General features: G+C 36.0%; 4 protein-coding genes across 7 annotated transcripts; 1 reads left to right on the top strand and 3 right to left on the bottom strand.

The window, feature by feature from the left end:
* Nucleotides 1-54: 54 nt before the first annotated feature.
* On the bottom strand, nucleotides 55-2920 carry LOC125876916 (multiprotein-bridging factor 1b-like). The gene is made up of 4 exons (XM_049558206.1): nucleotides 2706-2920; nucleotides 1537-1620; nucleotides 727-809; nucleotides 55-568 (listed from the first exon to the last, which is right to left on the bottom strand). The coding sequence occupies exons 1-4, from the start codon at nucleotides 2839-2841 to the stop codon at nucleotides 449-451; spliced, it is 423 nt and encodes a 140-aa protein (XP_049414163.1). The 5' UTR covers nucleotides 2842-2920; the 3' UTR covers nucleotides 55-448.
* Nucleotides 2921-4569: 1649 nt separating this feature from the next.
* On the bottom strand, nucleotides 4570-8260 carry LOC125876906 (uncharacterized). 3 transcript variants are annotated; one of them, XR_007447554.1, is made up of 6 exons: nucleotides 7527-8260; nucleotides 7110-7280; nucleotides 6933-7019; nucleotides 5862-5966; nucleotides 4655-4925; nucleotides 4570-4609 (listed from the first exon to the last, which is right to left on the bottom strand). XR_007447554.1 is itself a non-coding variant. In XM_049558194.1 (5 exons), the coding sequence occupies exons 1-5, from the start codon at nucleotides 8178-8180 to the stop codon at nucleotides 4884-4886; spliced, it is 1059 nt and encodes a 352-aa protein (XP_049414151.1). In that variant the 5' UTR covers nucleotides 8181-8260; the 3' UTR covers nucleotides 4570-4883. The 3 variants fall into 3 exon arrangements, 2 of the variants coding, with proteins under 2 accessions (XP_049414151.1, XP_049414153.1); XM_049558194.1 differs by having other exon boundaries at nucleotides 4570-4925; XM_049558196.1 differs by having other exon boundaries at nucleotides 4570-4925; nucleotides 7110-7265; nucleotides 7527-8258.
* Nucleotides 8261-9284: 1024 nt separating this feature from the next.
* On the top strand, nucleotides 9285-16523 carry LOC125876903 (polynucleotide 3'-phosphatase ZDP). 2 transcript variants are annotated; one of them, XM_049558190.1, is made up of 12 exons: nucleotides 9285-9695; nucleotides 10438-10497; nucleotides 10937-10993; nucleotides 11086-11127; nucleotides 12608-12679; nucleotides 13032-13088; nucleotides 13623-13699; nucleotides 14812-14893; nucleotides 15038-15154; nucleotides 15614-15735; nucleotides 15829-15898; nucleotides 16291-16523. In XM_049558190.1, the coding sequence occupies exons 1-12, from the start codon at nucleotides 9384-9386 to the stop codon at nucleotides 16342-16344; spliced, it is 1122 nt and encodes a 373-aa protein (XP_049414147.1). In that variant the 5' UTR covers nucleotides 9285-9383; the 3' UTR covers nucleotides 16345-16523. The 2 variants fall into 2 exon arrangements, with proteins under 2 accessions (XP_049414147.1, XP_049414148.1); XM_049558191.1 differs by lacking the exon at nucleotides 11086-11127.
* Nucleotides 16524-16788: 265 nt separating this feature from the next.
* On the bottom strand, nucleotides 16789-18756 carry LOC125876890 (uncharacterized). The gene has a single exon (XM_049558155.1). The coding sequence runs from the start codon at nucleotides 18729-18731 to the stop codon at nucleotides 16944-16946; it is 1788 nt and encodes a 595-aa protein (XP_049414112.1). The 5' UTR covers nucleotides 18732-18756; the 3' UTR covers nucleotides 16789-16943.
* Nucleotides 18757-20208: the final 1452 nt, after the last annotated feature.

The following is a 20208-nucleotide window of genomic DNA, read 5'->3' as shown; positions in this document are numbered from 1 at the left end:
AAGTGCTAAAAATGCATAACACGCAGTAACAATGCTCACATAAAATCATTCACATATGGTTATTATATTTTTATATATAGAAGAGGTAACATCTCCATTAGTATAGAATTGTAGCATCAAATTATATTCCACACTGCAAAGGGATATACTTTGCATTTTCCCATATGTCAATTATGTCTTCCATTATATCTCAAATGCTGATCCTCACAGAAGTGAGAACTATTTCTAAAGAAAACGGGAAAGCACAAAGACAACATCCCTTGCACAAGCATAGACGTCTTATTTTTCCACAGAAGTAACACCCATTTAGCCAAGAAATTCACAACCATCAATCCATACACAGGCATAAGCACCACAGTGGTTATAGAAAGAGGGCTAACAGAAAAAGTTGTCCATGTACATGACCACAGTTAGAACTGGAATAGAGATTTGAGAGCAAAGAGGCACTTCATTTCTTTCCTCTAAGTTTTGCACCAAGAGCTCTCTCCAGTTTAGAGATGATTTGTTGATTTGGAATTGCCTTTCCCGACTCATACTCCTGGATGATTTGAGGCTTCTCATTTATCAGCTGCAAAACAACAAGGAATATTAGAAACCATTTATTTTCACACAGATTATGGAATCAGTCACCTGGTACTCGCAATCTGTTCATTTTCCCCCTTTTCTACTTCCTTTTTAAGTCTTAGGGGGATGGTTGGGGAGGAGGGAGACAGAAAAATGGCATACCTGAGCAAGTTGAGACTGAGTCAGCTTCTTATCTTGTCGAGCTTGCATGATGGCTTTCTTTAGTTCAGTTGGTACTTTTTGATCTGACAACATGGTAAAAAACGAAAAATTTCAAGCAGATATTGTCATAGGAAGGAATGAGTTTGTTGTGGTACAAAATATTACTATATTGTTTGCTGAGGATGAAATGCATACATAAATGAGTAGAAACAGATACAGAAGTCAAAACAACTCAAACACCAAAATTAGATCATTAAATAGCAGGAGATCTATTAGAGTGAAAAAAGGAGAACATATAAAAGAGAAGAGAGAGATCACAAATGAAATAAAGTAATTAACCGCGCTATCCCCAGCAACATGACATCACATGCATAAGAATTGTGGATGTTGAATAAAACAATTTCTAGCGGGAATGAATATAGCAGAGTGCATAATGTGTTTATGAATAAAGCAGTATAGATGTAGAGAAAGCATTCAAGGATGATTTTCATTTGACAGGGTAGATGTGTTCCCAAAACATTTTGACTCGCAGACCTTAAGAAGGAATCTTCTTCTCACTATAATGAAGTTCAAAGAAATTTCAAAATTTTGCAAAATGTAAACACATTCGTTGATGGATGGATGTGTTTGAAACATCAGAAGTAGTTAATATAATACCCTAAAAATAATGTAGAGGAGATCAAAGTTAACACCAAAGAACAATTAGAAGCAAACATGACTTCAACCAAAAGAACACAACATAATCTAAATATGATGTATGCTCGTACACACATTTCTAATTAAGTTGTAAAAGGTGTTGCTTTAACTTACGAGCCAGATTCTCAGTATCTTCATCAAGTTTCCTGGTGTTCAAGGTCGTACTACTAGAGGCAGCCCTGTTTATGCCAGCAGTAGCTGCAATAGAAGATAGATATTGTAAGCACCGACTATCCCTCAAAAACAAATACACACAAGTTTACTAATAGGAAAAACGGGCAACATAGAAATTGGAAAAAAAAGAAGGGACTTTGGACGGAAAGATTTGTGTGTTTCGGGGTGGGGGGGAGCTCAAAAGAGAGTATTCAATAGCACTCATCATATTGCCATGCAAGGACCCTCATATTTGTAAAACTTTACACACTAACAACATAGAATATATCCTGAAGTATCTGCAACGCACTAGAAAACGTATATCAAAATGAAGAAATGTTAGATATGTGCCATCAAACATCTCATCTCTACAAATAGGGAATTCATTTTCATTCACACCTCATGGTTTCTAGTTGCCAGATTCAACTATAGATTTCCAGATTCAAAGAATATTGAAAGAAACTTCAAGTTTCAAATGAGAGAAGGTAGCATGACGCAATGCTACAATGATTGAAAATTCTAGTATGAAAGGATAAGGAAGACACGTTTATGGATTATACTTCTACTCAACTTTCCTAGTTACGAATGTACAGCAAGAGCATGGAAATTAGACTTGCGTGAGAAGGATGATAAAAGACTTCAATCTACCCAAAATAAGCAGAAAACAGTTAATTGCCAGCAACTGGAAGCTCTGATTCTCATGAAAATCAACAAGTTTGGTCTTCATAAGCACCCCATCCCACAGCAGAGATAATACACCAGTCCTTAAGGTGGTCATATACCCAAAAACATTTCAACTAAACAATATACATACTTGAAATAGCTTAAAATATGCACGTACATCAATCAATCAAACATAAACACATAGAAACAAGCAATAATCGTAACAAAAAAAAATTGAAAACCCTAGCTAAAGACTTAGCATAATCGGAGCTGCATATAGAAATAAGAAAATTGAGCAATACAAGAGTCAGCAACAATAATCGAGCTAGAAATCTCTATCGAAATAAAATCAATAGATTATACGAGCAACCGAAGAAATGATTAAGCTAAGGTTAATAATTAGAACAGCATCATATATATGAGTGTTGTAGAGATGAAAAAAACGAAGCAGCGAGTAGGATACGAACATTTTCTGATGGTTTCGATCTCAGCACCGGAGCGACGGGCAGCGTTAACAGCTTTCTCATCCTTGCGTGCAGCGGCAGTCGGCGCCTTCTTACGGATCACCACCGGCTCCCAGTCTTGTGATAATCCTCCACTCATATTTTTTTTTTCTTCTGCGGGAAAAATCTCTCTCTTGTTTCTCCTTTCGCTTTGTTAGTACGCTCTTCAAAATTATTCCATTTCTGTGCTTATAGCGCTTTATATAGACGGATACTTAAAAACTTACTCAAATCAATGCAACTTATTATAGTTATAATTAAATAATTTATTTTTTCTTGTTCATTGAATTATAAAAGATATTTTTAAATTTTTATTTAGCATTTTAGCATATGTTTTTTTTATATTTACTTCTCGATATTAATTACTTATATCAATTAATATAAATATGATAATAAAATACTCATAATTAGTTTATTTTAATATTGTTATGTATTTATTGATTTGAGGTCAAATATGCGGATAAGTTTGCATCTTTGAGGTTTATGGTCTATCCGAATTGGTCTTTTTAAAATTCTTTTTTTCTTTTATCCATTGGAAGGTATTGTAATTTTATATTCCTCTTCTTCAATATGGTCAGTTTATTCCTTTATCTGCTAAAATAGTTTAGTTTATATAATATTTGAGCCCCTATTATTTATTTTCACATGAAGAAAGAAAAGGAAAATTAGACTTCTTGAGTATTAGTGTTATTCCCTTGGGGATTGATTAACCACTATAAATTTAAATTGAGATTCTTTAACACACGGTTTAAAAATTCTTGTCTTTTTTTCTAAAAACTAGAATTAGAGTTGTCACCTCTCTGGATTTTGAAAATTACAATCATTTTGTCATGTCATACATTTTTCTTTTTAAGTCGCATTATATGTCAAAATATTGCTGAGAACGAAACACTAGGGGTGTGTTTGGTACGAAGGAAAATGTTTTCATGGAAAATAATGTTTAGCTGGTGAATAGAAAATATTTTTTGGAAAATACTTTTTAATGTTTGGTTGGTGAACGAAAAAATATTTTAAAAAAAATATCTTTTATTTTTGGCTTGAACTAGAAAATACTCTTTAGAAAAATAGTTTTTAATCGATAATCGATCTAGGACCCGACCTTAACACCCGAACTAGGATACAACCCCGACGACCGTTCCAAAATCCAATCCAGGACCGGACCCAGATTCCAATTGCGGGGGGAAGGTGGGGATTGCGTGAAAAATGATTGTTTTTTAAAATTTTGAAATATTTTTTTTAAAAAATAAAATTGGCAGGGGTGGCTACTAGGTAGGGGATAGAGGTGGTTTAGGGATAGGAGGTATGGTTTGGGGGTAGGGTTAAAAAAAAATTAAAATAAGAAAATACGAAAATTTAAAATTTTAATTTTTTTTATGGGAGGGTCGAGTAAGGGGTACGGAATAGAATAAGAAAAAAAATATTGAAAGTTAAGGACGAAGTAGAGTTTTGAAAAATATTTTCTTTAATTTTTGAAGGGAAGTCATTTTTCTTAAATTTGAGAAAAATGAATTGGTATGGAAAACATTTTCCAAAATATTTAAGCCAACCAAACATGAAAAAATTTGAAACTTCATACCAAACACATCCTAAAATTTTGCTCGTCAATATAGTTGTGACGGGGACAACTTGTGTGCACCTTCATTATCTGGTCGGGTACCTGCTACCTACCGCTAGAACAAAAGCATTCAGAGCATTTGTTGTCAATGGCAAACGTAACGTCTTTTTGAACAAAGTGGTTCACCTAGAACACTTCCAACAGAGATTTTCCATCTAAATACAAAACCATATTCTCTGAAGTCTCAACTACATGCATCTAAACAAGGAAAAGTAGAAATTAAGACATGGCCTAGAACAAAAGATCTCAAGTGCTTACGTTCCGAGCTCACTTACTTTTTCCTGCAAGTAGCGGTTACACCATAGTTGGCAGTACTACTAACTATTACATAGGTTTCCGACTTTTACTAGACTATTACAAACCAAGAGACTGACTTTTTTCCTAATATAGTAGCCTTCTTTATCTTGTTGTAGGGTTGGTACTAATCCATGGCGGCACATTCAAACAAAAACACTGGTTGATGTAGAGGAGATCTCTTGGAACCTTCCATTGCCAAAATGTGTGCCACCTTGTTCCCTTCGCGGAAACTATGCCAGATTGGAGGATTCCCCAGTTTCTTCATAAGGAACCTGGATTCAGCAATAATGTTAGAATCAAGTGGGGGAGGGTTATTCATAAGACCTATTACCTCTGTGGCATCAGTTTTTATCTGGGAGTTTGTGAGTGCATGCAGTTTGGAGTTTTTCATGAATTTGAGATCTATGTGAGTGGGGTTTAGTGCAGTAGTTTTTCTAGAAAAGCCCCTAATCCAGTTACCATTATTGTCTCTAAAGACTCCACCTATTCCTTGAACAGAAGTGGTCGGATTGTAAGCACCCTGCACATTAAGTTTCAAACCATCGGCAGTGGGGGGCTGGGGGCAAACCATAAATGGTTGTCGAGTTTATGGAGTACATCAATTCTAAAACTCCGGCTGTGGTCTGATTGGAAAGGATTTCCTTAGCAGAATTGTTGAAAACATTGTGGTTTCTGTTGATCCATTTATGCCCGAGGACAAGAGGGAAGTAAAAGTCCCATTGTAATAGCATACGAGGTAGGGTAGGCGAAATGGTTTTAAAATTCTGAAGACAATTACAAGTATTGGTAGATGAGTGTATATGGATATTGAGAGAGTTCCAGAAATGTTTTGCAATTGTACATTCACTGAATATGTAAATTAAAGTCTCCTCGCCATTGCTACTGGGTCGAAACATGTGAAAGTGTCAAACATTTTGACGTTCCAAACCAAAACATATAATTAAAGGAGAAAAAGTACTATAAAGATTAATTTTTTAATGAAACAGTGCATAAAACATACAAATTAGACGAGATAAAGTACTATAAACATAAATTTTTTATAGGTACATATATGTCGAAAATAATTGAGAAAATGGTTGTTGCTTTACCTTTCAAATACTAACAGTGACATGTTCCATATGGAGAAGGTAAGTAAATATTGGATAGCAACCTGGTAGGGGAATATACATGGCACATTCTATGAAGAAGTAAAAGACACGAAGCCTTACCACATGATCAGATACACCCTTTGCATTCAATTTTTGTGTTTCAAGAGTAAGAAAGCTGAGATCTTCCAAGAGTCCATCAACACCAGCTTTGCTCACGGAATTCTCCTAAAACAACATACAAGCCAATCTAATGGTGTGAAATTCCAGCTCCGTAATAATCATAGCATAGAAGAAATAAAGAGAAATACACAGGACAGAAATTGAAAAGAAGATATACGAGCCCAAAAACTTCACCGGACATGACNCCCCCCCCCCCCCCCAAACACATTCACAACTTCTGTCGACACTTGCAAGTGAATTATGCTAAAGATAAAATACAATAACATACATGCAAGTCCAGACACTTGACCTAAGTTACTCGGACTCTTCACTTTGGTGCCGGACACGACATGGGTGTGGGATCTGTGTCCGATTTGATCAACCAATTTTGGGTACTTTGACCAAAATCGATGGGGAAAGAATGGATAGTTTTAATGATTTCTNACACATTCACAACTTCTGTCGACACTTGCAAGTGAATTATGCTAAAGATAAAATACAATAACATACATGCAAGTCCAGACACTTGACCTAAGTTGCTTGGACTCTTCACTTTTGGTGCCGGACACGACATGGGTGTGGCCCGTGTGGGTGTGGGATCTGTGTCCGATTTGGTCAACCAATTTTGGGTACTTTGACCAAAATCGATGGGGAAAGACTGGGCAGTTTTAATGATTTCTATAATCAATACAAAAGCTAAGATGAAATTGATGAAAATGAAATACATTTTATATAGAAATTTCTATGTCACTCCTTTTCCTTTAATCGCCTTCTAGGATTCTCACCAAGTTCTCCACAAAATATCTCATAATTTAGGTTTTATAACTCTATTTTTAGATATTTTAATTATTTTTAGGCGAATCCCCGCATCCGTATCCATTTATGGATCCATATCCCCGAATCTTAAAAATTAAATCATGAAGGATCCAACCTCTAGATCCGCACCCGTATCGGACACCCGCACCCGAGTCCGCGCAACTTAGCATATCAGGACATTACCATGGGAACTAAATGCAATATCAAAAAACTCACCCCCTCAGCATTCTCTTTGGTTGTTTCAGAAGTACCTTTGCCGAGATCTCCCAAGCTTCTATCAACAGTGGCTCCACTTAGAGAGTTCTGCTAAATACAAAATACAGGTCAGCTAACACTTAGCATAATCTCATTCAATATACATAGTACATAGAAACTACTAGCCATCAAACGGACCTCTAATTTTGCAGAGCAACAATCTTTTCCTTGTTGGCTTTCATCAATCAAAGACAACTTCGACAGAGACACTTCAGTATCGCTGATACTTACAGAACTTGTGGATTTGCAATGACCACTCAAACCGTCATCCCCACCATCATCATCTACATTCCCCTGCAAGATTGCAAACTGATAAAAACATTGGCTTTGCATGTCAAGGTAATGACTTGACGGACATATTTATTTCACTCTGCTTGACATAAGCATTTTGATAGCTCGAAGCTTGTACATATAGGACATAAACTTACTAACAATTTCAGTATATAACACAGTCTATCTATCTATCTATCTATCTATCTATCTATTTGGGGATGATTTACAATCAAATTGTTGAGCTATGTCCAATTAAAACCAAAACCTACAGTAAACAGTTACCTGAGCCTTAACTGGTTTATCAGAAGATCCACCGAGCTTAACGCCAGCAGAGAGGACAATGGAAGGCAGGCTATTAACATCCCAACCAAGAATTTCACAGACAACCTTACAGTAAGCCCGATGAGCTCGTCTCTTAGAGGTTTTCGCAATGCTTATGGAATGCTGAACAAGAGATGAGCAATCCTTAAACCTCTTCCACCCTTTCTCACGAACCCCACAACAAACAAGACAACAAAACACCCCATTCTCTCGATTTTTCTCATAGTACTCTCTTAACCCATCATCCTGCTTAAACAACTTCACAAAAAAATCATAGTCCTGAAACCCCTCTTCCCCATCCAGAAAACCCTCATCCCCATTGATGAAATAATCCCCATCTTCACCTATATACTCAGAAAACTCGTCATCGTCGTCTAGACTGAGTGTGGAGTTCAAATATTCAGCAACTTTGAGCAATGCCGGAAGTTGACTGTTGTTCGCAGCTTCGTCTTCGGCGGTAGGCAAAGGGGTTTGTAGCTTTGATTTGTTACTGTCGTTTTGCCAACTAGTAGGCCAGCCTGAAGATTCAACGACGGGTTTACAAGGCCACTCAACATCGCCGGAATCTGGAATTGGGTCGGAATTTTCGAGGTCAGTATCGGTTTTCCAGGCCATTTTTGCTTTCTAAAATTTCTTCTTGGTTTATGTAGAATTGAAGGGTTTTATGAAGTGTTCGCCTCCTAGGCGCTTGAAATAATAAGACCTTGACTTAATTCAAAGTATTTCAAATTATATTGGGAGATTTCAACAATAACATAATCATTAATCAATGTAGATTTTATTACTATGTTAGACGTAGAGAGAATGTTTTTGATATATTTATAACTGTCAGCTTGATTGAAAAAAGGGTCCAAAATAATACTTATATAAAAAAAAATAACTATAGTAAAATAAAGAAAGTTATGACAAAATATTATAACAGAGTCATTGCAATAAAACGATAATCACACTGAAATGATATTTGAAGGTTGGTTAAAAGTTAGAAAAATAAAAATATCCAAATTTGAATAGTTTTTTAAGTGAAATAATGATTTACACTTGCCCCTTCCTATACAAGTCTTTCAATTTGTTCTCTCCATTATTTAAATTCACGACTTTTTAGTTATTCAAAAAGTAATATTGATAAGAACTCATCTTTCACTGAGGTTTTGAATCGTTTGATTGAAAATAAGTTATTTTCTATTATAATATGAGCAACAATAATAATGGGATTACTTAGTGAAATATTTGATTCATTTCATTAAAAATGAAATATTATATAAAATATGTAATCTTTAAATAAAATGAGGTCCAACCGAGAAATAGAGATTTTTTTATTTTTTTGTATTTGTTACCATGGACTTTGGGTGATATGTTCGTCCGGTGGTTTTCTGGCTGAATTTTTTCGTAGGAGTCCGTAACGACCTATTAAATGGCGTGCGTTGGTTCAGAGGAGGCAAACGTCAATGTTTTCAAGTTCAAACGAGATTCAAAACGGAAAATAGAGAGTTTTCCATTTTTCGTGTGTAGTCTATGAATTTTGGGTGACATGTGTGCCCGACAACTTTTTGACCGAAATCTTTTACGAGCGTCCATAATGACCTATTAAATAACGTGCATTGGTTCGGAAGGGCAAATGTCAATATTCTCAAGTCAAACAAGAATAAAATATATTAAAAATTATATAAATAAAAGTTACAAATTTATGATAAAAATCCTTTTCCTTTTCCTTTTCCAAAATGTCTCTTGGGTTGAACTTATGAGAAGTTGGGAATTGGAACCAAACAGTCTTTAATGGCGGGAAAAGGAATCCCTAAAATCTCCATTATTTACTCTTAAATGCTAAGCATAAACATCTCCAACTTCTTCAAAGTTCCTTACAGACCCAACAATTTTAGCCCTAGATTTATTCTACTATTTGTTTCTTCAATGGCGTCTTCAACAAAAGTCACAGTTGAGTACGCGAAATCCGGTCGATCGTCATGTAAGAAATGCGACGAGAAGATTCCGGCGAAATCCGTAAGGCTGGGATTAGTGTCAAAACATCCTCAAGGCTTTGACCAGACAAAATGGCATCATCTCGATTGTTTCCCTTTCAGTTCTGATTTCGTTTCCTCTGTGGAAAACATCACTGGATTCTCATTGCTTCAGGTATACGTTTCTAGAACTTAGACTAAATTTAAACACCTTTTTGCAATTTGCATGTGGAGTATTTACTGAATTATTTAGAGTGACGAGTCAAAAACACATGTCCCCAGTTTTTTTGAGTTTAATACGAACTTAACTATCAAGTGTGTGAGTTTTCTAGCTGAACTATCACCAATTATTTATCAAAATACACCTTAACTATCAATGGTTCCTATTTCCTACCTTAACTTGGTGATATTTTAGGCAGTAAAAGGGAACAACTTATATTTTGAGGTGTGCTTTGATAAATAGTTGGTTATAGTTCACGTAGTACTCACAAATAATTTAGGTATGAAACTTGAAAAACCTCGACACTTTAGGTGTATTTTTTATCTTTATTTTCCAATATGCATTTTAAGCCGTTTGTTTGATTGTCCATTCGTGTGAAAAAAAGTATCTTCTTTTAGTTGTATCTATAGGTGAGCATGGCATAAATTGTCTTCCGCTAGAGCTACGTATATGAACTTTTGTTTAATATATACCTGCAGTCCTGCACTAAGTCAATTTTGTTATCAAATAGTTGTAGGTGCATGCGATTGTATTTGACACCACCTGATTTGGAGCAGCTTTATTTCATTATAGAGTCTTTTTGCCATCTTGATAAACTATACTTTATTCTCGGTGTTTTATTTGATAACTAAAAGGTTTCTCTTTTAGTTGATAATATTCTTTGTTGCAGCTAAGCTTGTCTTTCTGATTTATGCAGAACAAAGATAAAGAAACATTGGAGAAATTGATTAACACAGAGATTGCAACTTTGCAGAAGGTGCTGTCTTCTTTAGTGTTTAAATTCTTTAGGCATTTGTAATGCAAGTATAAAGTGCTTGTTATGGTAGCATAGTAGCAGCTTACTTTTTTAATACCTCAAAGTAGCAGCTTACTGTTTTCAAAAATATATAGGCTGAAATTGACTCCACTTAGAATTTCCCTCTATTTGAAACTCAAGACATGAGTTTGACCAAGTCGTCTGCTTCAAATCCTTTTCTAGTTTTCTTTAATTGAGAAATGTTTCAAGTTATATTGTCATCGAGTTGAGTTGCCAAATTTTTCACCTGTTGCTTTTACTTCCTGAAGTTTGAAGCTTTGCTGGACTTATTTTATTCCTGAGTTTGTACTATATGTAAATGTTAAAGTTGAGTACCCTGTCGAACAAGTCAGTTTGTTGGAACTTCACTTGTGCTGACAATGAAGCGATTAATTTACAGGTTTCCGATGCAAACTCAGATAAGATTGACAGAAAACAAAAGGAAACTTGTGCACAGGTAACATTAAGTGATAGTGGAACTGTTTTTTCTGCTATTGACTTATTTATTCTCACTGATTTCCTGCATCTGGCTTGTAAACATATGAGAAGGGAGATTCAGAGCACGAACCGAGCAAGCAAAAGCGACTAAAGGTTAATATTGCAGTTCCCAGTAGATTTGTTTTTATGAGTAAAAGGAAACTACAAGCCAGAACTTGAATTTATTTTGTATCCAGTTGCATTACTTTGATTTAGTCTTATTTGAGTATAGGTAATTATCTGTTGTTTAGTCTTATTTGTTCATCAGTGTTTATTAGTACTATCTGTTGCCATATTTGCTTTGTATCCTGTTAATTTTTTCTGTCTTATTTTCTTATAATCGTGCTTCTAATTCTTCTTATCTTTTAGCCGAGGTTCTGTCAGAAGTAGTCTCTCTACCCCATAAAGGTAGGGGTAAGGTCTGCATACATCCTACCTTCCCTAGACTTCACTTGTGGGATTGAACTAGGAATGTTGTTGTTGTAGAGTATAGGTAATGATATTGAGTACAGCTAGTGGGTATCAAGTTCACTATGTAGTGTTCGTATATGAGAATGTGCATAACCGGTTAAGTACTCTCTTATGGTAAGCTTATTTGGTACTATCATTTGTCAAAATTGTCCTCCGATCAATGTAGCATATTTGAGTAATAGAATTATGGAGAATTTTAATTGCAGCAGATGAATGCATTATTTTTTCATTTCATAGATGTTTTCTTATATGCTGTTCCACTATTGACTTTTTGTTTCTTCCTTGGTTTCTTCAGGCCCTCTGCCCCTTATAACTACAAACTCCATTGAAACATTAAGCATATTATGTTGATTCCAAAAAGCATCATGCACCTAAATGTTTTTTTATTTGTTTGATAAAGTGCACCTAGATGTTATTGTAGTGCTGCCTTCTTTCCCTAGATATCCTAGAGCCAACTATAGAATCAATTGGTCATGTATAACGATTTTTTAACTTATACAATTCTTAGAAGCTTGTGGACTGTTGTAGAGCAGTGACCAGGAATTGAGATGTCAAGTGTTTTCACCAATCTTATGTACTCTTTATTTCTGTGGATTTTTAGTGAGTCAAAAGCATCATTCTCTATGGCATGTCAACAGGTTTATGGTAAATACGGGAGAATAATCAGGAGACATTTATATTCTTCGGTCTTTCTGCACTATGTTTGCACTTGTCAGGCAAACATTAACATGCATGTTCAAATCATCTAGCCAGTCCAGAATGCAAATATTGTTTTTGGTGCTCTGCATGTTTACAACTAAAATTGTCTTTGGTCATACAAAGGAGAGATGGTTGTCATCTTCCCTTACAAGGCCGGGGTAGCCTTCAGGATTTACCTGATCGGAACAGTTGTCTCTGCTTTTCATTTTCGGTATTCCGCACTGAAGTTGGCAATAAGAGAAACTTGAACCGCCAATAAACTTTGAATAGATCTTGAAATGTGAGATGACTTCGTTGATTAGTCTGCACAATTCCGTTAAGCAGTATGTTCCCATGTTCTTGTAGCATCTCTTTATGTTTGTCTCCTTTTCATTTTAGTTGAACTGACTCTCTAAGCATGTCTTGCATGACAAAACTCTTTTAGCTGTCGGCCACTGAAGAGGAACCTGTGTTGGAGATGGCCTTCTCTATTTCTGATGTGAGGGACACTTATAAGGTACGATATCTGGCATATGTCAAAATCAGTAATCCCCTGTCCCCACATCCTAGAGCAGCAAAAATTGAATGGAAATGTTAGAATCGGAAAACTTTAGTTTGTAACCCTTTATTATTTTTCTTCATAGGATGGCATTTTAACGGCAATGTTTTAACAAATAGCTGCTTTCTGATTTAGCTATTAGCTAATTAACTGACCCCCTTGCCGCCTCATTTTGACGATATGAAAAGGAATGGTCTTTTTAGCTTCTGTGCTACCTGTTATTTTTTACTGCAGTTTTATATTTGTAAAAAAGAAGGGCCACTGATCAGATTGGCACTTTGTTTTAATGGAGCGTTATTTATTTTCTCAGGATGCTATATTGTTACCAAAGTGGAGGGCATTTCAGACGATTATATATCTTGAACAGGTTAGTCTTATTGAGATTATGCTTGATAAATTATTTGACAAAAATGTTGACTCTCAAGTTGTGTGGGGTTTTCCATTGAGTACATGAAGATAGCATTTTGCTGTGGTGGTAGTGGGCCAGGGTGTTGTTGAGTAGGTATTCAAGATATTCACTCTGTAGGATGCTAGTATGTAGGTGTACTCTTCTTTGCCCAACATCTCACAGCTGCAATTTCTCTCTCATCATTCTCACTCTACACTTATAAGTTTTCCTTCTCCAATTTTATGTGACATCTTTTTGACATATTGTTCAACCTTTTCATTGTTTGAACTTTTATTTAAACCACAACTTTGGTCAATGAATCAATGAGGATATAATAATCCATTCATACTTCTTTTGATTATAGTTCTAGTCTAACTTGTATGACCTCTAATGGGATGGAATAGTATCAGATACAGAGCCAGACACATGGCGTGGAGGCTTGTATTCTAGCACTGGTTTGGCATGTGATCAAAAGATCTCGCTTTTCACCTTTATGTGCTTTTGGGTTTTTAGGATGATGGGCTTCATGCTTCAAGTAAAATTGCAGCCTTTGATTTTGATGGTTGTCTTGCAAATACAAATGTGAGAAGGTATGGTTTCTTCATTTCGTTTCATATTTATCTAAAACTCTTCTTGAGATGAGAGTGTGTATATGATAATTATTGCAACTGTCAACTTTAAATAATGTGTGAGTGGAGCTTAAACCAACTCTAGAATGTATGAGAACACGGGATTTAATAGAAAAGAATTGTCATGTTTTTAATAAGTTTAAACAGGTATTACTTGTTCCAAAGTAGTGGCTTTGTACGATGATGAATATTATATTAAGCGTTTAAGACATACATCCAACTATCTGTACATACAAATATTCTTACCCCAAAATAACCCAAAAAAAAGAGCACTTAATTCTCCGCGAGGACTTTTCAGTTCCTTAATGATTCTTCTAGTTTTTCCTCTTTAAGTCTCCCAGAATATACATGTAGGCATGAAGGCACTACTTCCTTGATTCAATCTCTTGTCATGGTGTTGCTTTTCTCCAAGTTGTTGAGTTCTCATTCACCATATTTGGAAGCACTCAAGTAATCAAAATACAAATAAATAGAACTCTATAAAGTAAGCAAATCACAATGTAAAAAAGTTATTTGTGTTTCCCTCCATTTTTTGGCCTACCCTTCCTTACTTAAGTTGTAGCTATGAGAGTGCATGTCAACTTGTGACTTTGTGTGAAAAAACTGATTTCTTTGAACCTTGGTTTTCTATATGATTTATACGAGAACCTTTTCCTTGTAGCCATATCAGTTTGCCATCTTCCACCCAAAATCTCATAACTATAGATTTTAGCAAAGAATTCCTCCATGTCTTCCATTTCCGTTTTTAAACTGTAGGTGTATTTATTTTTTTAAAAAGGGACTCTGAGATGTACTTATTTCTTCAGTAGTTCTATTGACACCAAATACACAGCTCTTTGTTTACATCATTTATTAGTGTCTTGGTGACTTTGTCAAAAAGAAAAGTACTCTGTGTCTGGTGAATACTACATTTTAACATTCTTTCTCTATTTATTAGTTTTTAGGATAGACTATGTATACCAATGTCATAAATATTCTGGAATTAGATAAGTATTTTAAATATTCTGGAATTAGATTAGTGTTTTTAAAATCAAACTTCTCTTTTTGATATGACGGAGTTCCATTTTTCTCAGAGTTGGTGCAGATGCTTGGTCTCTGATGCATCCTTCAATCCCGGAGAAGCTGCAGAGCTTGTACAATGATGGCTATAAGCTGGTGGACATCCTTTTTGTAGTGTCTAAATAGCATGTTTAATTCTTATGCTGCAGTATATTAAGTCACTAGGTGGATTTAAGTATGTTTGACAAATTCGTCACATTATTTGCAAATCAGCCATCTTATTTTTATTAATACGTGCAGGTAATTTTTACTAATGAATCCAACATTGAGCGCTGGAAGAAAAGTAGGCAGGCAGCTGTGGACTCGAAAATTGGACGACTTGAACAATTCATCAAAGTTGCTGGCGTTCCAATTCAGGTGATTGGATCTGTAGAGTGTGCATCAACATTTTGGATCTAGCCAGTATTTTTCTTTGACGTAATGAAGGTTAATTCACTTATAGGACAATGGGGTAAAAGGAAGTCTCTCTCTCATTAATCTTTTTTTGACTTTTATTTGTTGTTGGTTCAGTCGTGGTTTCTGGGTGTAGTGGCGGAGCCAGGATTTTTAATAAGGGGGTTCAAAATCTAAGAAGTAAACACACGAACTAGTGCAAAGGGGTTTGACATATATTATACATATCTAAAAAAATAATTTTAACCATGTATAAATAGTAATATTTTCCGCCAAAGGGGGCTCGGATGAACCTCCTAAGTATATGCTGCCTCCGCCCTTGTCTGGATGGGGTGGCAGGTTCTGTCAGAAGTGATGTAAATAGCAGAGAGAAAAATCTACTAGAATTCTCTGTAAATAGTTCTCATAGCTCTATTGATGCAGGTTTTCATCGCTTGTGGCTTGAGTAAGATCAAGCCAGAAGATCCCTTTCGCAAGCCTAAGACCGGGATGTGGAATATTATGAAAAAGCAGTTCAATTCTGGAGTTCCCATAGACATGGACCAGTTATTTCCACTTCCTTGGTCAATAGCCCAATTTTTAATATTTTACTTCCTAATCGTTGACTAATCTAATAGAGCTTTCTTTTGTCATTCTAGGTCTTTCTACGTTGGTGATGCTGCTGGCAGACAAGGTGACCATAGTGATGCTGATATTAGATTTGCACAGGTACCTATTTCTGCTGACATTAGATAATAGTAATATTTTTTACATGCTTGTTTTCAACTTTTGTATCACATCCCTACTTGAATCAGACTGACTGCTCTGCTGATATGCATGATACTTGTGTATGCTATAGGAGACGGATTTAAACTTACAATGGGTTCAATCACATTTGAAATTATGAGTTCAAAGTTTCATATTTGTTGACATTTTAGTGATTTTTACATGTACATCTATGTCATGAATGGCTTCAATTGAATTTCTCAGCTGCACAGTTGATTTTTTTTCTTTCTAGTAGTAAAAATGCTATTCTGCTTCCCCCCTTTTAAGACGGCACACCTCCAATGCATGCAAATAACAAATGTATAATACGGGGTTCCATTGTTATTTTGCTGCAGGCGATTGGTCTAAGATTTTATGTTCCAGAGGAATTCTTTGAGAAGGAAACTTGACAATGACAATGAGAATGAGCATTTTGTTTCGTCTAACATCTACTACAGTAGAAAGTAACTGTCTGAGCTAAAGTAGAAGGAACATGCGTACAACTCTTTCCCTGCAAAGGGGTTGACATTTGTGTAAATAGTTCTTTCGTTATCTACCTTGGATTCTTATTTAAATTTATCTTCCATTTTATCGCCTTTTTCATCCTTTTGCTGAGATTTCTGCAAATCCATAACTCAGTCCTTTTTGCTTTGGAGACGGATCAAAATTTGCATGAAACCATTTATTCTTCAAAATTATGAAGTGATGCATTGACTGGAAATTGTTGGTCAGTTTTCAGTTGTGAATTTGCAGACTTACTGTTACAATTTGTAGAGTTTGTTCTATGATGACACATGATTAAGATCAATATTCCGATCAAAACTTGGTATCAAAACATAGCACTATGTTCTTGGTGAGATTGCAGAGTCTGCTTTTTCCCTCAAGTGAAATTATACAAGAAAATAACTTAGCTCTTATGATAATACATTGTTTCTGCAGCTTTACTAGCAGTGTAGCACAATGAATCTTTGTATCTAGTCCTACCCAATTGCAACAGCTGGTAACTATTTCATTTCTTCTTACCGATCTCGCCTTCTAGTATAGCATGTCTGGTTAAAACAATTTCCTTTACCAGATTCTTGTAAGTGAATGGCCTGACTGCAGCTCTCATGAACAATTCAGGAGGCATTTTACCTTTCTTAAGTTTTCTTCTCCAAGGACCAAATCCATGACTCTCCCACTCCTTTGGGCTTATTTTGGCTCTAACACCTCTCATTGCCAATTCATCTCCACCATCTTCCTTTGCTTGTTTTTCCTTGTCTTCCATTGCATTTATATGCTTGTCATAAAACTTAGTCGATGTCTCCATATATTTCTTTGCAAACTTTTCCATTGCTTCGTTGCTACCCAATGCCTTCTTAAATTCATCTTCCCAGAATCTTGTGTCCTCTTCCTGGCTTGAATCGTCATCCTCCTTGATACCCAGCTCATCATCTTCATCTCCACTTGCATCCAAATCCACATCGTACTCATCTTCATTGTCATCGTCATCGTCACCATCCTCATCCTCAATCCAGTCCACTATCTCGGTCTCTCCCTTGTTATTTCTGCCATAATCATCATCATCCGGTGCATCACAACCCATCTCCATTTCCTCCAACTTCACCTTCCACTCCTTTGTATAAGGATGCAACAAAGGCACAGGATGATTGTCTAACAAGAACCCCAAACACTTGGACTTCTTCTCATCACTCAATTTCTCATAAGCCTTTACTACATCATCCACAAATGCCTTGGGATTCACTCTCACAATCTTACACAACCCACCAAAATAAGTACAGAATTCCACCCTTCCGTTATCATCCTCCAACTCAAACAAACAATCCTGTTCAGTTTCTGGATCAAGCAAAGGCGTTAACGCCTTAAAAAAGTCATCTTGAGGCTCAAACCTACACTGATATACAGGCCTCTGTACATATACAATATCAGGTCTCATCCATGCTGCACATTGTGTGATCAATGACCTTGCTTTATTCCCGAGCCGCCCCATCAAATTCCATTTATCCAACCTCTGATTCCCAGCTTCAACAACGACCTCGGACACCAAAGTCCATTGTTGCCAAGGGAAATCCGATATCCTCCACTTAGGATGCCTAACAAATACCCAAAAGTATCGAAAGCCAACATTTTTATCCATTGCATCCAATCTATTCTGAAATTCCTGAGCCATTTCATGTTGCTCAATCTTCTCCCACTCTTCTTGGTCCCTAACCTCACCAATCATCGATACACATGGGTCCGAGAATCGCCCTCGAATAGGCTCCCCTAAAACAACTCCACGCCAAGAATATGGCCCAAATTGACCATACTTATACCAATCATACGGGTGTTTGAGATTTGGGTCATCTCTTTCCATGAACCTAACCATTCTATCATACCCCAAACCAATCATTTGCAGCTCTTCCTCGGAGAAATTATCTGGGTAGTTTCCATGAGGATTCTTCAGTCTGTAGAAAAGGCTCTCTGCTAATTTTTTACTTTTCCGGCGGGCATTTCGTTTAGCTTGTCGCCGGAACTCGCCGCTTCCCTCAATGCGCCCAGGTGATGTTCCACCGGATTTTCCTTTGCTTCGGCCTGCAAATGACCGGATATCCCTCCGGTGACTGTCATTTCGCCGGGAAATTGCGAGTTCCCGGTTCTGGGCTTGAATATAGAGAGGCTTCGGAGTTCTATAGGTTGATGGAATTGAGGGTAGTGTTCTGCGAAGAGGGTTGAAGAATTGGGCGAGAGATGGTGATTGAAGAGTTGTGAAGGTAGGGTTTAGGGTTTTAGCTACAGACAAGTTCTGATTCTGCATTTTTTCTACAAAATTTTCACAGCAACTGGGGAGGAGTGAGCTGTGTTGCTTTATAGGATATTGGTGTATTTACAGAACAGCTAACAACTGAAAAAGGAATTGAGAAAATTAATTTCAGATTATCTGTGTGGATGACTACCCTCCAAATCGAGTCATTTCTAAGGACAATTATTGTTATTTTTTGTGAGTTATAATGCTTCAATTATTTCTTTCTTTGGATTAAAATATATTTTAATGATAAGTTGACCTACACTCATTTGTTACCGATTAAGAATAAATATTAAGCCAATTTAGCAGCATGATATATTTTAATACAAAAGGAATTTTCATACCTAAATTATCACCCCTTTCACACTTTATTCGTACACGTAGAGCTGTTAAAATGGGTTTGGCCCGCTAGGTCGGTCCAACCCAACCCTTGAATTAAATGGGATTGGGCTCAATTTTTTTAGCTCATTTAGGAACGAGGTTTTTTAGCCCAACCTCATTTGTCCCGTTGGTCTTGTAGGCCCAACCCGCAAGCCTCAGAGGCCAGCCCGCGGGCTATGAATTTTAAAAATATTTATTATATATATTTTAAGTAGTGTTTTACTTGTAAAGATTTTGTCAATAAATATTTTTAAAATATCAATATAAAATCAAGACTATTTTTTACATATCTTTTACATTTTAGGGTCATTAGGTCACTAAATTTTCTTATTAACCCAAGTTCATTACTCCATTATAACTATGAATCGTTAACCTCTTTTACTTTTATTTTTATGCCTAATTTTTCACTTCTCCTTTATTGTCTTGTTTATAAAATAGTGATCATGTAATATTTTTTGCTCGGATGAAACTTATGAATGTTGTATCTTGGCTATTATGTATTTGTTTTATAAATATTTAATGATGTATGTGTAATTCATCAACGTTCGTATTCTTTCTAAGAGAAAAATGTCGTTCCTTTTTTGGTTGATGGGCCAATCTGTCCCAACCCGTGGCTCGCTTAGCGTTGGGTTGGACTGCTATTTTATAGGCCCTTTAATTAAAAGGGGCAACCCGTCCCAACCCATTTAGCTCTCTAGCCCGTTAGGGTTGGGTTGGATTGGATTGAGCCAACCCATTTTGACAGCTCTACGTACACGGAGTGGGGTGGGGGAAATGAAATTTTCTTTTTTATTTTCACAAATGGACATGATAGATCATATATATATACAAATAGATAGTGTGGGTATCCACTCCTATAGCCATGTTCTATTCGCTAGGTATTTGACCAAATAGGATCGTTCGGTTCCTATAGAACATATCTCTAAAATACCCCTAGAGGGGGATAAGGCTAAGCGGAGCGAAAAGGATTTTTTATAGATGGGAAATGAAAATTATTTTCCCCACACGAAGTTTGTGAATAAGATTGTTTGATAATGAGTACGAAATATTCGTCTTTCTGCTAAACATGATGGATTGAACTCATAATTCATTAAAATGTATTTTTTTT

The sequence above is a fragment of the Solanum stenotomum genome, chromosome 9 (assembly GCF_019186545.1).
Source record: "Solanum stenotomum isolate F172 chromosome 9, ASM1918654v1, whole genome shotgun sequence".
Lineage (NCBI taxonomy): Eukaryota > Viridiplantae > Streptophyta > Magnoliopsida > Solanales > Solanaceae > Solanum > Solanum stenotomum.
The sequence above is the reverse complement of the archived record's forward strand: the minus strand, read 5'-3'. Positions and strand labels throughout refer to the sequence as shown.